At 50.4% G+C, this 17,127-nt stretch overlaps 1 protein-coding gene across 3 annotated transcripts in view; it reads left to right on the forward strand.

Annotated features, from left to right (window-relative positions):
• The window catches only part of TMEM63B (transmembrane protein 63B), an 87,040-nt gene that overhangs the window by 49,577 nt on the left and 20,336 nt on the right, over positions 1 to 17,127 (forward strand). For 2 of the 3 annotated variants that reach the window (XM_032770434.2, XM_032770432.2), the window contains exons 3-6: positions 1,967 to 2,046; positions 8,097 to 8,135; positions 15,592 to 15,682; positions 16,392 to 16,429. In XM_032770434.2, coding sequence (XP_032626325.1) covers positions 1,967 to 2,046; positions 8,097 to 8,135; positions 15,592 to 15,682; positions 16,392 to 16,429 — 248 coding nt within the window. The remainder of the gene's footprint in view (positions 1 to 1,966; positions 2,047 to 8,096; positions 8,136 to 15,591; positions 15,683 to 16,391; positions 16,430 to 17,127) is intronic. The other variant, XM_032770435.2, reaches the window with a different exon arrangement.

The raw sequence follows: 17,127 nt of genomic DNA on the forward strand, positions 1-17,127 counted from the left end.
GCCAGGAAGGGTTCATGACGCTCGCGTCTTCAGAAGCACAACTCTCTTTAAACGGCTGCAGCAAGAGAATTACTTCCCAGACCAGAAAATAACAGTTGGGGATGTTGAGATGCCTGTCGTTATCTGGGTGACCCGTCTTACCCCTTGATCATGGCTCATGAAGCCTACACAGGCCAGCCTGGACAGTAGTCAGGAGCTGTTTAACTACGGCTGAGCAAGTGCAGGGATGGTGGTTAGAGTGTGCATTTGGCCGTTTACAGGGGGCTGGAGATCATTACTTATTCGCTCAGAACCTAACCAAACGAATGTCCCGTTTGCTATTGCTGCTTGCTGTGTGCTCCACAATCTCTGTGAGAGTAAGGGGGAGACCTTTATGGCCGGGTGGGAGGCTGAGGCAAATCACCTGGCCGCTGACTACGAGCAACCAGACACCAGGGCGATTAGAAGAGCACACCAGGAGGCGGTGCGCATCAGAGAAGCCTTGAAAAGTAGTTTCAGCTTCGTGCCGCTTCCCTCCAGCCCTAGCTCATGTCACGCTAAGGAGTGGCCTGAACTTGACAGGCAGGAAGACAAGGATGGGGAGAGTGTCGGGGCTGGGAATGTGGAGGTTTGGGGTGGCCACTAGGGCGATTTATGTGACTCGGGCCAACCTAATGCCAAGGCAATGGGCTTTCCTGCCTAGCCAGACCCGAGCCCCCCTCTGATTCTTCTGCTGCTTACTGCGTAGTCCGAGAACAGATGGCTCAGTCTCTGCTGGTGATATCAGGGCTTAGGAGGCAGCAGGGTGTCATCTATTTGTGCTCTGGAGAACAGGCCAGGTCGCCACCTGTTGTTGTTATTGGTTTGTATTACCATAGTGCCTAGGAGCTCTAGTCATGTGCTAGGTGTTGGACAAACACAGCCTTGATCTGTGTGCATGGCTGGTAGAATGGATGACCCAGCATGCTTCCGCTCTGCCTGTGCATCAGCCAGCAGCCGCTCCTGTGGGGCCCTGAAGCTAACAATGCCCTCGCTCCCCACTAATTCACAGAGCTCCTTCATCTGGGGTCTCTGTGTTGGATCCACGTCTTTGGCGTGGCCTGTGTCAGCTGTAAGCTGTGGGCACACGCTGCTCGTTCCTGGCTTGTCTCCTCTGAGCCCCTGTCCTGCTCGGATGCATTTCCAGCCTGGGACAGGATCAGCTACGGGCGAATGCTGCCACGCCCTGCTGTGGGGTGCTTTCAGAGGAAGGAGCTGTAATATGCAAGCAATGAAGTTTCCAGCCACTCTTGGAGCAGGATGGCAGCTGGGGAAGGTACTGGAGCTCTGGGCTCTGGTGGGAGATTGCTACAGACTCATTCCAGGGAACAGATGTGGGCAATCCTGCATCCCAGAGTCCCGTTTGCTGGGTCTGGGTGCCCAAACAAGGGCCATGTTGGTGCCTTGCCAGGAACTGCAGGGCTGCAACCAGCACAGCCAGAACAGAGCAGATTGCAGCCCCCTTGGAGTCCAGGAGTTCTGCAGTGCACCCATCTCCTCTGCGCTGTATCTTTTCCCCACCCCCACCAAGAGCGGGCCTCAGGGAAGCTTTTGCTCTCCTATCGTATCCTGCCATCCATTCAGCTGCAGTAGCTGAGCCACCCAAGCAGAGCCTGACACTCGCTCTGTAGTGCTGCCACCTCTGACAGCAAGTCAAGCTGTGATAGCGCGAACGTGGTCACTGGGAGGATCTCGTGCTTGTGATGTTGGATCCCACTTCCCCGTCAGCTCCTCTTTCCAGGTCTTGCTGCGGCAGCTGAGTGACAAAGGTCCAATTCCTTATGCCATACAAGCAAGCCAAGCACAGATCCAGCTGCTTCCTCTGTCCTCTGCCATTGTTCCCTCCATGCCAGGCAGATGGGCGGTGGGGAGGGGGGAGGATCAGGGAGGGCTGCTTCCCCAGCCAGAGGAAGCTTTGTCTCATAGCTTCCCCTTTGCACTTTTGCAGGCACTGTTGTTTGTCTTCTCGATCTTGCGTAAAGTAGCCTGGGACTATGGACGTCTGGCCCTGGTGACTGATGCTGACAGGTAAGGTCAGGATCGGGGTGGGCTTGAAGAAGATGGGGTACAAGGTTAAACCCTCTGCTCTGTGCCCAGATGGCAGTGGGGGTGGGGAAGGAGTAGTGCTCAGGTTGGTCTAACCCAATAAATCCCAGGAACAGGAGTCCCTGCAGCCCAACATGCCAGTCCTGTGTCATTCCGACTTCATCCCTGTGCAGGAGCAAACCTCTGATAGCTCTGAAGGTAGGATTGTAATGTACAGTTTATGATTCCTACAGCAACAGTGAGCACAATACTTTGCAGGCTCTACAACACAGGACAGCTCCCTGCCTTGTGGGAACAGCAATAGCCCAGCAAGGGATGGGCAAGGAAGAGGGTGTGGTGGGGAAGAGGCTATGGGAGGGCAAGGTCTGACACAATAACAACTTTGTTAGCTGAAGGAGATTGTACATTTTCTTTTCTGTACTGATTTCTTTTTAAGTAGATTGGGAGTCACGGGCTGGGATTTCAGGTACTGTAGCTCTTAACTGTACAGGTCATGGCACTAAATCTGAGGAAGCAAAGGTAGCCAAGCATGAATGGCTCAGAAGCAGGACTCTGAGCTGGAAGTGTGAGCGAAGGGAGTTCAGAGAAGAGATCCCAGGGAAGTTATTGATGGCTGTGTTAGTGGCTGAAGGGAAAGCTTTCCCCCTAACTGCTAGTGGAATCTTAGTCTTAAAATATCATTGAACGTGGCTAGGCTAAGACACTGCCACGTGGACTGAAAACTGGCTGAAGGACTGAGCCAAGGGTTCCGATGATGAAGTGCAGTGTATCAGCTAGAGGAGGTGTCTAAAGATCCCCGCTGGGTAGGACCTTCTTTACTGAAATGGCAGAAGAGTATGTGAATGTTAATGAGTCTGTCGCAGGACTCCAGCTTGACAGTGAAGCAACAAGAGGCAGAGTAGGTTCAGGGGCTGCGCTGTTCTCCTTATTCCATGACGTTCCTTGTTTCAAATCCCACCTGCTAGATGATCTTGTGTTGAGATGCTGCTCAGCTCTGGCAGAGAGGGCCTTTAGAATGGGTTCCATGCTCTCTGGGTCATTGCACCCATATATGTTAATTCCAGTGCCAAGCTCTGGCCTCTAGACCAGCATTTCTCAACCAGTGGCTCACAACCCCAGGGGGGCATCAAAGGCAGTTGGGGTCATGACAAGGAATTGGAAGAGTTATTACGCTGTAAAGCACAGGAAATCTCACATGCCCTTACACTTCAGGGTCCAGTGTTCTCTGCCAACCACATCCACAAATGAACTATCCAGGCTTTGCGCTGTTTGCATTGATACATTTCCTCCTCTTCCTTTTTATACAGGGGGGATTGTGACATTTTTTGACAAGGAATAAGGGGTCCCCAGCCTGAAAAGGGTGAGAGACACTGGCCTGGGCCATGCTGCCTATCTTGTACACCCAGCACCAAGTGCCTGCCCTTGTAACTGGCGCGGTCTGCTCTTCCCAGGTTCCCCATTTGTTCTTCAGCTTTAGGGGGGACATTTTTTCTCTGTTGACTTGCTCAGTCCCTTTGAGAACTGTGCAAACTTCAAATCTTCCTGCCTCGTCCTCTCCTCCCACCCACCCACCAACACACCTTTCCTCCAAACTTAGCTCCCTCAGACCCGGGTGCCTTCCGGACCGCTCAGAGCCTCCTTCTGTGTGGGATGGGCCCCGCCTCACACGATAGGCGAGGTCCTATTCAATCCTGGTGCAACCAGTGCCTGCTGGGTGTGGTGCTCTGTCCCCCTGTAATGACACCTAGACCACTTAGAGATTAGTGAGTCTGCTGCAGCCTCAGCTAAGAGGCATGTGCCTTTTAGCTCATGCATTAAGCTTCAGAGGTCCCAAGTTCGATCCCATCTGCCAACAACCGGGGTCTGTTGGCGTTACACTGGCACAGCTTGGCTGGCAGGTGGATCCTCGGCCTGTGCTCAGACAGCCTGCTGCACTTGCTAGCACCTATCCGTGAGTAACCGCATTACGTCTGGCATTATGTCAGGGTGCTGCCAACTGGAAGAAGAGCTGCAGCTAACACGGAACAAAAAATGCCCAGCTGGCAAGCTAGGGCATTAGGAGGCCCGGAGGAGAGTCACTGAGACAGCAGCAGGTATTGGCAGCAGAGCATCCCCATCTGTGTGCACATAGCCTCAGTAGCATGGCCATTGGTGGGGGCTGGTGTGAACTGACAGGGAAGGGTTACATGGGAGAGTTTGCAGGAAGCCATGATCCCCGTAGGGGAGTTGAAGGGGGCACTAGTTTGAGAACTGTGCCAGTTTCCAGCTATTTCATGCTGGACTTCTAGCAGACAAGCAGGTTCTCCTATCCATCCTGGGGCAGGCAGCAGGGAAAAGGCGACTGGAATGCTGCTTTCCTGGGGAACACTTTGGATTTTCCCATGAAATGTGGTGCCCAAGTGCTGCTAGCTTTGGGTTGGGACAAAAAACCCAGCCCCCATGGGATCCTAAAGGTGACAGCTGGCCAGAGCCCAAAGACACTCTGTGTCTGTGCACTGATGTACGACCCTTGTACAGAGACACAGCCCCAGGGGGCCTGCCGTCTCAGTTAGACAGACAAACCTTTTGCCCCTCGGGTAACCCGCAGCATGGACACACTCCATGCAGAACAGATAGGAGCTGGAACAACAAAAATATCTGTGTGAGGGTTTTTCTGACCATCTCCTGTTCCTGACTGAGGCAGGGAGATGGTGAGAATGCCTCTTCCAGTCCTGTGCAGATAATGGTGGGGAGCTGGTGCAGAGGCCAGGGCCATTCTTTCAGCTCCCATGTTTGCTACTGATGTGGATGGGAAAAGATTACATCCCTCAGGTTAAAGAAGAAATCTGGGGCTGAAAGGAGGCAGCCAGAGTACTGTCGCACCACAAGGGAACGCAAATTGCTCTGCCCCATCAGTAAATGGTCCCATAGGGCCGATTTGTCTAGCGGCAGGAGTGGGGATGGGAGATCTCTGCAACTGGATCCTTGGGAGCCGTAGGGTGAAGTGTTTCCAGTTAACATAGAGCTGTTAAAGATGAAGGTGCAACAAAGCCCAACATAATCTTCAGCTGTGAGCCTTTAGGTGGGATACAGAAAACGCGTTTAGCAGAGGACCACTAGGCATCACTTAGAATGATAAAACTCAACTTTATTCAAAAGCAGACTGCATCGCTAAGCAAACAGGGATGCAATTACTACGTAATCAATGAGCGATCAGTCCACTGACAACAGCCTAATGATCCCGGAGCTGAACGGGGCCCTTTGGACATTTATTGGAGCTCCTTCCAAATTAACAAATCGACTCCTTTTATTTTATAATCTATTATCATACTACTTAACATTACACTTCCCCTTACCATAATTACATTTCCTCCTCCTCCTTATTGGCTCTTTACATTACACATTATGTAAACGAACATCTGACCCAATGTCCTTCCCATACTATCAACAGACAGAATTATAAGAAACATTCACAATTCTCAAAAACACTCATTAGAAACCCTGCTTGAAGCAGTTATAACCAAAACATAACGGCACCATAACCCTGGCTCACGTCCTTGCTAAATGCAGTTTTCCCATCTTACTGTCTGCGACTTCTCCCTAACTCGCAACCTCCATTCCTCTGTCTCCTCTACACTTAGGCCCTAAATGTAACTCCCACTAATTTCTTAATCTAAACCATCCTATAGGCTGCACCTTGCACACTGTGTGTGGGTGGCCCTGATTTGTCTCCACTTCTGCTGGTGGAAGCTGGGTCAGCTGCATCAGTGTGTGGTGGGAAAGGCTGCATTGAGGACCAGGGCCAGAGGGCAGCACCCTCGATCTGAGGCTCTCCCAGATAGGTGGTTCCCTGGCACCAGCGCTCCTGGTCTTCTCTCACGTCACTGCTGACTCTTTGGCCCCTGCCAGGGAGGAGGGAGTTCTGTGATGTGACACTTTCATGCAGCCCAATCGGAATGCACCAGACAATGGAACACGGGTCATATCCTGCGTCCTTGGGAGTCAGTGGGGTTTTACCATCATCTTCAGTGGTCTCTGCCTGTAGGAAAGGCAGAGCTGCTTGTCCTAAACTGTCCCCTCTCCTAACATAAAACACAGGGCCTCCTTCCCTCTGTGTCAGTCTGGGCTGGCCGGACAGCACTGTAAGGAGAGGCCTCCATGCACAAGAACCGCTCAAGGGAAGGAACAAAAGAGAGACGGGAAGGGAAGCTGAACCAGCGGGTTCCTCTGACTTAGCCCTGCAGGGATCTTGGCCTAGCCTGGAACGGCAGCACCAGATCAGCGGCCCCAGTCAGTGCAGTTCTCTCAGCTCACCAGGCTCGATTCTTCAACAGCTGGCCCAGTCTGGGCTGGAGTTGGGCTGACATTCCCAGGGAGGGCAGTTCCTGAAGATCAGCTGGTGTTTTCCCTTTCTTTTTTAGCTGCCATAGCTAAATACCCCCTCTGCTGGAATGGCAGGACAGATTACTCAGCACGTTTGTAAAGAGCCGTGGATCATGGGGTATGCATGAGTTCCCTGGGCCTTACACTCGTTTTGCACTAAGACTAGGGAGTGGAGAACTCATTTCACAGATTTAGGAGCCACTTGTATATTGTTGGTTCTAGATTTGGGACAGAACCTGGAGTTTTGAGGGTTCCCTGAGTTCTGGGCTGCTGTGTATTTCCTTATTTAATTCCCTGAGGCCAGGCAAGCTAATCTGTCCTTGAAGACACTGTTTGCACTGGCTCAGGAGGGAAAAACAATGTTTGTTTCATTCCGTTTGGGGAAGCAATCGTTTAAGTGATGGGGCAAATGTTCTGCAAAACCCCAGATTTAGATGCAAACCCAAGTTGAATCTGAGAGGTTCCCAGAGCCCAGCGCATCCTAGGGTCTCCCACTCCAAACTAAAGACCCTTCTCTTCACTGCCTCTACTGCAGTGCAGATCTCATTGGTGTGTGTTACAGACAGAGCCAGCAGCAGAGGTACCAGGGTTCCCCTCCCACTCTGAATTCTGGGGTATAGATGTGGGGACCTGCCTGAAAGACTCCCCAGAGTTTATATTCTACCAGCTTAGGTTAAAACCTCCCCCAGGCACAAATTCCTTTCCTTGTCCTTGGATGGTATTGCTGCCACCACCAAGTGATTTAAACAAAAATTCAGGGAAGGGTCACTTGGAATCCCTAATCCCCCAAAATATCCCCCCAAGCCCTTTCATCCCCGTTTCTGGGGAGGCTTGCGAATAATATACCAACTAATTGGTTAGCAGTGTGAGCACAGACCAGACCCGTTGTCTTCAGGACAGTGAAATCAACCAGGTTCTTAAAAGAAGAACTTTATCATAAAGAAAAATGTCAAAGAATCACACCTGCAACATCAGGATGGAAGGTAACTTTACAGGGTAATAAAAAAGATTTAAAACACAGAAGACTCCCCTCTGGGCTCAGCTTCACGGTTACAAAAACAGGAATAAAACTGCCTCTGTATCATAGACATTCACAAGCTAAAACAAAAGATAACCTAATGAATTTCCTTACCGTGCTTACAAGTTCTGTAATTTTAGATTGATTATTCCAGGTATGTTTTCAGGAAATGTTGTACCTGCTTGGCTTCTCCCTCAATCCGGAGAGGGAACAACAAATAAATCTTCCTCCCCCTCACCCCAATTGGAAAGTCTCTTCTTTTCAGATTGGTCCTTCTGGTCAGGTGCCAACTAGGTTATTTGAACTGCTTACTCCTTTACAGGTAGGCGATTCAGTACAGCTGCCAAGGAGGGATTTTATGCTACTGCATACATAAAGGTTGTTACCCTTCCCTCCGTATTTATGACAAGAGATGTGCATGAGATTTCCGTGACAGGGCCTTGCCCTGAGACGCCTGCAGCGTGCTGGGAAACTGAGTGCTGCAAGGAAGTTTTTCTGTTATTTTCTCTCTCTGATCTGATTGTTGACAGGTTTCTCCCCAGGATGGTGAGGAGCAGCCTGGCGCTGTGTTTGCTGGGGCTGAGGAGGCTCCTTGTGAGTGCTGCAAAGTTCCCATTGTTGTAACCCTCCCTTTTTGTTTCTCTGCCCCCAGGCGGCGGCGCTGGCAGATGGAGCGAGAGGAGCGGGAATAGTATGTTGTTGTTTTTTCAGGGTATTTTTCCTTCCCTCTCTCTCCTGTTTTTTTCCTTTGGAAATGGCTAGGGGTTCAGGGCTGGGATTAGTGTCTCCTGATCAATGCAGATTCTTCAGCCATACATCAAAGCTGGGAAGGGACGGGACTCGTTCTGGTCCCTTTCAAACAACAACAATGCCACTGTGATCCTGGGAGGGTACTACAGCACTTACCTTGCTTCACCACAAATTCATATGTGTTCTGGAACAGGGACAGGGACAAAATCGTGCCTGTTTCCAAAGGTTGGCTGGGTCCCCACACTACTTACCCCTAGATCTTTTCCTCCACCCTTCCCCTATGTGTCTATGGCTAATGAGGCAACAGGGATACTTAGGAACCCTCGATACAGACTACCTGTCATTATTGCTGTTTTATTGGAGTGAGTAGGGAACGGGGTTTCTCTCATCCCCTGTTCAGAGCTAGGCTTCGATAATATAAGCCTTAAGGAAGCCAGAATTCAGCTACCACACCCGAAGAATAAGCAGCTGTGAATAATGCACTGGTGCACTGTCCCATCTTCCCAATCCCTCCCTCCAGCTCAGCGAGTAATGCTGACATGAGCTTCCTATTACAGAACCATTGCCAGCACCATCTGGTACCTTGGCTTGGGACTGCGCATTGTAGACTCCAGCAGCAAGTATGTGGGCTGGTCAGCCAGACTCTGAGTAGCCCCTTGTACAGCCACACATTCTTCTTGTTTCCCCACTGGGGATGTCCCTTTGCATTTTGACTTCTTCTTAAAAATGTTCCATCTCCCACAGAGCCATAGTCTAGAACATAAGAACAGCCACGCTGGGTCAGACCCAAGGTCCAGCTAGCCTAGTATCCTGTCTTCCTGCAGTGATTGGTAGCAGATGCTTCAGAGGGATTTAACAGAACAGGCGATCATCCAGCCCCAGTCGTCCAGCACGTGGCAGTCAGAGGCTTAGGTCTGATTGCTGAGTCTTTGACTTGAGAAAGCGTCTGGCCCTTGTTCTGTGTGTCTGGCTCACTTGGGGTGATGCAGGAAGCACCAGTGCCCAGTCACTCATCCTCCTGCATGTGGGCCCTGGCTGGCTGATGGGACTCAGGCCAATGCTGCGCTGCCGGCGTGGGGACTACAGGAGGAGGGCTGCTGCCTGTAGCCGCGTGCACCTATGCAGGGAGAGAGCATCTCATGCTGGTCCCAAATCCTGCAGCTTTTCTTGTGTTTGAATCTTGGTGAGGCTGTGTGGTGAACTGTTCCCAGACTAACTTATCTGCCTTTTTGCTAGCAATGTGGGTGCTGGGCCCCACCTAGAGAGAGGCCCCATCTCTCCTGGCCACGGTGCTGGCTGGGGGGAGGCGCAGATCTAGCTGTGGGTGCTGCCCAGGGAGATGCAAGCAGGTACTGGTTGCTCTTTGAGTCCACTCAGTGTGAGCGAGGCAGCAGAGATGGGACAGACCTTTCACACCACCCACTACCGGGGCTTAGAGCAAACACCTCCAAAGAGACTCCGCGGCTTCTCCCAGTTCTTCCTCCCTCTTTCTCAGCCAGCAGCAGGCACAGGCCTCATGGGTGGTCTCCGGGGGGGGTCTCCCCAACCTGCTGTTTGAACCTTGATGTGAGGCTCACCTCCAAGTCATGGAGCTGAGGGAGGAAACCCTGACCAGACCCCTCCTCCTCCATGGCTGACAGCAGCTCCCCTCCCCCAGTTATAAGCTGGGCTGGGACACCGCACCCACAGAGAGGCAATGCCAGCCACAGTGAGCCTAGTAGGTTCCCGCTGTAACGTTGCTCCTTGCTAGCAAATATCTGGCAGCTTCATGTGGTGTGGTTTTTGTGTCAGTCTGTCCCTGCACACTCCTGTCTGTCTGCTTCAGACCTGGGCCTCTCGGTCATCTGGCCCCAGGGGAGTCCCCGCACAATCAGTGAGTCAGTTGAAGCGAAGGAGAAGGCCAGCTGCATGCCATAACGAGACCAGCCTGCATCTCTCAGGTAGGAGTGGGGAGCTCACAGCCCTGCATGGTTCCCTACCCACACGGCTGCCTGCATCACATCGACATCACACCGCTGCAAACCTTTCCCACCATCTGCCTGGCAACACGTTGCCCGCTGGCTCCCCCTGGTGGGTGCTGTATGTGTTCATTTCCCTGTGCGCAGGATCTTCACTCCTCCAGTGAGTCATAGCTGCGCAGAAAGCGAGTTCTGGACAATGCAAATGCGGGGAAGGCCTGCCTGGTCCCATCTGGACCGGCTCTTGGGGACCAGGCAGGATCAGGCCCTACAGCAAGTTTTGCTAGAGCTGTGCCCAGTCTGGAGTTAAAGGTCCTAGTTGCCGGGGTTGCCAGCGCCCCGTGGGAGCCCAGGGTATCTCCTTTCAGGAAGTGTCTCCCAAGTGTCATTCAGAATAATCCTTTTGTTAATGTTGCAGCATTACTCCTAGTTATGCCCCCCTGCATCCTCCTAAACAGACCCTCCTCTCCTCCTCCTCCCACTCAGTTCACACTCTCTCATTGCCGAGCCAAGCTCGTCAGATTTAACCCTCCTTAGTCTTTTCTCTAAATTGGTCCCTCGCTGCCTTTCTCTGCACACCCTTGGTTTGTCGTCTTTTTGGTACTGAGGAGCTCAGAACAGAACACAGTCTCCCAGCTACGGAGCCAGAGAGAGGAGCTAGCCCCTCCCTGCTCTGGGCCATAAGGCAGGTGGAACTGAGGGGCCCAGAGCTGACCGTGGGATCCCAGTGTAAGTCTCCCAGGGCAATGGAGAGAATGACTCTCCCTTGTGGAGAGGTGTGTCTGCATATGCAGCCTGAGACCTGCAAGCATCTGTCTCATCAGCTCTTCGCTCTCATTTCTTCCCACACCCCTTGAAGCTTTTTTAATCACCCTTCGCTCATGGCATTAATTCCTATGTAGGTGGCAGCTGGGATGGAAGGAGAGCCAAGTTCTTCCAGAGCTGCTCTGCTCTTCTCCAGTCTCCTCTCAGGACACTTGGCAGGCAACACATGTCATCATAGCCCTTACCAGCGAATCGCTAATGAGGACCATTTGCCTCTTGCTCACTTGCTCGGCCCCGGACCTCCCTTGGGCTCTTCTCCATCTGATCCTCTGCCTGGTAGTGCCTGTTACAAGGGTCCAGTTTGAATGGCTCCATGTTTCCCTCTGTTCCTATTGCTGCCAGGTTTTCCCACTTCCTTCAATTCATCCTTCCTTTCCCCTTCCAGGGTTTTAGCCTGCTGGGACTCTCCCACTGTTTCTCTTCTCAGTGACTTCAGCTGCTTCTTTGGCCCACAGCTCCAATCTTGTCTAGAACAGCAACCAGCTTGTGGCTTGTCTGTGGACAGCCATCTTGGTCTTTGCTCATAAAGAGAGGCCTTCTGCATGTCCCACATCAGCCAGCCTTGAACGCTTCAGCAGCAAGCTGCCCCAGAATCTGCCATACCCAATTGCTATGTGGTTCAGGGCCCATGCTGCAGAGCTGAGGCCCAGCTGCCACAGCGTATGCTGTATCCCAGCCGTTGTGTGCTTCTTGAAGCAGGTCTCTGCCTACTGGAGGCTTTCAGGGCTTAGCCATCTCCAGACCTCCCCTCTTCACTGCTAGAACTCTCTGAGTGTCCTGCTGTTTATAAGTCCCACCTCAGGTAATCGCATGCTCCACCTTTGCTTCCTCAGCAGCCTAACTCCCACTTTCTCAAGCTCCAAGTGCATGTTCAGGTCCCTCACTTTGTTGTCTGGCCTCATTTCCTTCTCAGCTATGATGCTACTACTGCAAAGCATTCCAGGGTCCTGACTTCCATCATCACCACCTCCTCTGGGCAGAAATTACCTCCTCCTCTTCTATTGCTCCCTGAACAATTACATTTGCCGAGTATACAAAATAACTCAAGATAGTTTAGTCCAAAGCTGACTGCAAAGTGCCAAAGCAATCTCACTAAACTATGGGGGTGGGAAATAGCAAATGAAATTCAGTGTTGCTAACTGCAAAGTGATGCACATTGGAAAACATAATCCCAACTATATATATAAAATAATGGGGTCTAAATTAGCTGCTACCACTCAAGAAAGAGACCTTGGAGTCCTTGTGAATAGTTCTCTGAAAACATCTATTCAGTGTGCAGCTGAGTCAAAAAAAAGTTAAGTGTTAGGAACCATTAGGAAAGAGAGAGATAATAAGACAGAAAATATCATAATGCCACTATATAAATCCATGATACGCCCACATCTTGAATACTATGTGCAGTTCTGGTCGCCACATCTCAAAAAAGATACATTAGAATTCAAAATGGTACTGAGAAGGGCAACAGAAATAATTAGGGGTATAGGACAGCTTCCACATGAGGAGAGATTAAAAAGACTTGCACGCTTCAGCTTAGAAAAGAGACAGCTATGGGAGGATATGCTAAAGGTCTATAAAATCATGACTGGTGTGGGGAAAGTGACTAAAGAAATGTTATTTACCCCGTCACATAACATGAGAACAAGGAATCACTCAATGACATTAATAGACAACAAGTTTTCTTCACACAGTCAATCTGTGGAACTCCTTGCCAGGGGATGTTGTGAAGGCCAAACCTATAAGTGGTTCAAAAAAGAATTAGATAAATTCATGGAGTGTAGGTCCATCAATAGCTATTAGCCAAAGATGGTTAGGGACACTACTCCACGCCCTGGGTGTCCCTAAACCTCCAACTGCCAGAAGTATCTGGCAAGGGCCATTGTCAGAGAGAGGATACTGGACTAGATGAACCATTGGTCTGACCTAGTATTGCCACTCTTATGTTCTTATTAACCCAGCCCCCTACACACACTGTCTTCCCTCTGTTTTCCTAGCCCTTTGAGAAGGGATTTCCAGCCAGATTCTGCAGTACGGATCCAGCTGAGGCTATGCAGCAAACCCTGCCAGGCCTGCCTTTGAGGAGCAGGGAAGGAACCTCAGCCAGACCTCTCCTTTCACCTGCCTCTGTGTTTCCCAGCTCGAGGGTTTCCAGCTCGAGGGTTTCCAGTTTGAATGGGGGGCAAGCTGCTACTCCCACTGTGCACAAGCCCCCCTGCTCTTGAACCAGCTTGCAGAGGATGAGAGGGAGTCATGATGGAGGTGTGCAGGCAGGATCAGAGAACAAGGGGAGGACACTCAGGGTGAGGAGTTGGGGAAATCATGGAAGAATTTATGGAGTGATGCATGCAGTCTTCCATTCCCAGCTTCTCGTAGAGGTTTAGAGTAGCCCTTAGGGACCTCAGTGCCTTTCTCTGAACCTTTTCCAGTTCCGCTATGAGCTTTTTGAGATGGGGTGACCAGAACTGAACACAGTATTCAAGGTGTGGGCATACCATGGCACTATGGTATTTTCTGTCTTATCATCTGTCCCTTTCCCAATAGTCCCTAACATACTGTTAGCCTTCTTGACTGCTGCTGTGCATTGAGCAGTGGTTTTCAGAGAACTATGTACGGTTACTCCAAGATGTCTTTCTTGGGGAGTAACAGGTAACTTAGAACCCATCACTGTATATGTATAGTTGAGATTTTTTTCTCCTAATGAGTGTTACTTTGCACTTAGCAACATTGAATTTCATCTGCCATTTGGAATGATCTTGGAAATGAAATATTTTATAATATTTTTCATTAATATATTTGCTACACTGCGTGTGTTTAACATACATACTACTACTTTTTTTCTTTAATTCACTCTCGCACCAAACCACTTATTCATCCAGAAGGACATAGGAATTGAACCATGCCAGTGGTCCATCTTTTCCATGATCCTATCTCTGACATTGTTCACTAATGCCAAGTGCTTCAGAAGAAGGTTCAAGAACCCTTCTAGGGGATAATTCTAGAACAGTGGTTCCCAAACTGGGTTTCGTGAACCCCCAGGGGTTCACGAAATGTTACGGGGGTTCTCAGGAAAAAATTCCCTAATGGCGGACGGAGCTGTCCCTAGGGACCCCGGGCAGCACAGGACCAGCAGCTTGGAAGCCCCTGGACTTCCAAGAACTAAGCAGATCAGAGCAAGCATCTCTCTCACACTGAGGAGATTTAAACTTCAAGCATCCTTATAAGAAATGGAAAGGGAGGTGGATAGTTTTTGCTGTTTTTAAAATGAAATAGGCAGCTAGTGTTGTTTTTAAAATTATTATGAAGAACAAGTTTAAGCTTTGTTGTAATGTGTGTTGTTTACCTGAACTGCTCAAGACCTGAATGCTTGTGTAAAAAGAGTTGGCTTCTTAGATACCTTCATGCTGTTTCACATCTGATACTTCTTGATGAAACATAGGAGCCTTGTCTTATAACAGGCTTATTCAAAGTAATACAAGCTACGAAAGTGAGATCTTGGAAGAGTGTTGCCATTTTCATAATGTAATAAAAAGAGTGTAATGATAAATAATAATTAATAGTGTGTAATAAGCATGTCATAAAAACAAATTTTATATTTCCAAGATCACTGCTTTTATAACTTATACTCAGGTAAAAGAGAAAATCCCTGGAAATACTCATTTTTAGGAGGGGGTTTGCGAGACTTGACATTATGGTGAAAGGAGTTCACAGGTTGTTAAAGTTTGGGAACCACTGTTTTAGAATAACTGCCCTGTATAGGAAGCCCTGGCAATTGACGATCAGCTGAAGTGTTTCTAGCCCTCAAACATTTCTATCCTAGCTAGTAACTGTGAGTTTATATTTATTCCTATAAATGTCTGTTTCTTACTGTCTTTTAACCTTGCTTGGCTCTTGTCCTCAATAATATCCTGTGGCAGAGAGTTCCACAGGGTACTGTTCACATTGTGTGGGGTATCTCTTCCTTTCATAGGTTTTAAAGTTTGCCTCTTAATTTTACGGGGCACCTCCTTGCTGTTCGGTTTTAAAGGGGAAAACTGGAGCTCCCAACTGACCTACATGCTACTGACCTACCATTGTGTCCCTTTATTGGGTCACCTCTTATTCATCGCCTCTCTAAACTAAACAGTCCTGACCTCTCCTCCTGTGGCAGCCTTTTCAGGCCCCATTCACTGGTGGGTATGGCTGTAATCTACTGTGTCCTCACTCTCTCCTGTGCATGTGGACAGACTCCTCATGTTCTCTGAGACTGTGTCTAAGCTGCTGCGGGGTGTCTCCAGCCAGGCCTGGGAGCGAGGGGTTAGCAGGGAGAGTGGAAGGACAGGGAAGCTGCTCACACCTACTCCCCTCTGTTTGTCCCTGCAAAGGCCGGCAGAGCTGGATGTCCATGAGCTGGCCCTGTGCACTGCAGCACACCCCCTGTACTCCAGTCTGAACAGTGCTGTCTAAGGAGGGGCTTTCCACTAACTGCTGTCCTCTCTGCTCTCTGAGGCTCTTCTCTCTCCATCTCACCTGGGGCAAACTGACCTGAATTAACCTCTGACCTCCTGGGTGCTGCTTCCTGGCTGAGCTTCTCTCTCCTCCTTCGTTAACCCTTTGATTGTCCCCCCTCTGTAATTTCAGCGTAGCATCCGCTCTGCACTCCGACAGCCATGACCGCTATGAGCGCCTCACCTCTGTCTCCAGCTCCGTGGACTTCGACCAGAGGGACAACGTGAGTAGCAGCAAAAGCTAATCCACTGCCTGCCAGCTGAGCAGCTCATAGGCCATCACATGTTAGCCAAGTCTCCCAGCCCCTGGAGAAATGGAGCAGTGTCATCATCCCTGTTTTGCAGAAGGGAAACTGAGGCACAGAGAAGGGAAGCCATTTGCCCAAAACCACATGTAAATGAGTGAGGGAATAGAACCCAGGAGTCCTGGCGTCTAGTCCCATTCTCTAACCACTAGACAGTACTCCTCTCCTAGAGCTGGGAAGGGAACCCAGGAGTCCAGGCTCCCAGCCACATCCCTCCAATCAGTGATTAGATGTCTAGCTAGCAAACTGTAGACCCACGGAGAGGTGACTGGTCACATGGTGCTGGCTCCTCTTCACATCCAGCTGCTAAACCCCATTACAAGCTATATATCTACTGAATGTTTCCCTACTGCCTCTTTTCCTATCAGAAGCAGCTCTGGTGAAATGCGATGTGTCGGGAGAACTTGTGATGGGGTCCTTCATACCTGGGCATTTGTGGTCTGTGTGCCCTTTTAGCTTCCCTTTTGTGGCAGGGGGAACCACTGGGCCTGGAGAAAACAGGGAAGAGGAGCCTTATATTGCCTGGGGAAAAGAGAGCAGTAGGGCTGGTCTCCTTGGGGTCTACCAAGGGGGAGTAGGACTGAGAGAACCCTCAGTAACCTGGGGCTCCCAATGTCTCTCCACACAGGGCTTCTGCTCCTGGCTGACAGCCATCTTCAGGATAAAGTAAGTGGCCCTTGAATCCAAGTATTGGTTCTAGAGCTTAGCCACTGCCAGGGCCCAGAGACCAGTGCGGGCAGTGGAGAGCTGGCACTGTATGGTTGTTTGTTGCTTGTCATAGCATCTGGAAGCCCCACCTGGGCCCAAAGCCCCCTTGCACTAGGTGCTGTAGAAGCGTGCAGTAGGAGACAGCCCCCGCCCCACAGAGCTTACAGGCCAGCTGGAAAAGGCAGACAAAGGAAGGACTGTTCTGTTTTACAGCTGAGGAATTGGGACACAAAGAGACTAAGAGTACGTCTATGCAGGCATGGTTCCCATTGCAGCTAGATGGATGCACGAGATCTGCTTGAGCTAGTGCCTGAAAACAGGAGTGTGGCTGCAACAGCACGGGCAGTGGCTTGGGCCAGCCACCCAAGTGCAAGCTCACCTAGCCTCTGGGAATGTACACATGCTGCTAGCCTGCTGCGGCCACACGCTCGCTGGAGCCGAGCTAGCGCACATCTGGGAACTGCGCCTCCCAACGGCTGTCTTAAAGTCTGTGGGGTTGTCATAGCTTTCCTACTCAGATCTGAACCTTAGAGTTCAGAAAATAAGTTGCTAGCATGAAACCTCCAAGCTTAATTACCAGCTTGGATCTTATAGCGCTGCCACCAGCCAAAAATTCCAGTGTTTGGCTCACTCTGGTCTCCCCAAAACCTTCCCTG

The sequence above is a fragment of the Chelonoidis abingdonii genome, chromosome 3 (genome assembly GCF_003597395.2).
Source record: "Chelonoidis abingdonii isolate Lonesome George chromosome 3, CheloAbing_2.0, whole genome shotgun sequence".
NCBI lineage: Eukaryota > Metazoa > Chordata > Testudines > Testudinidae > Chelonoidis > Chelonoidis abingdonii.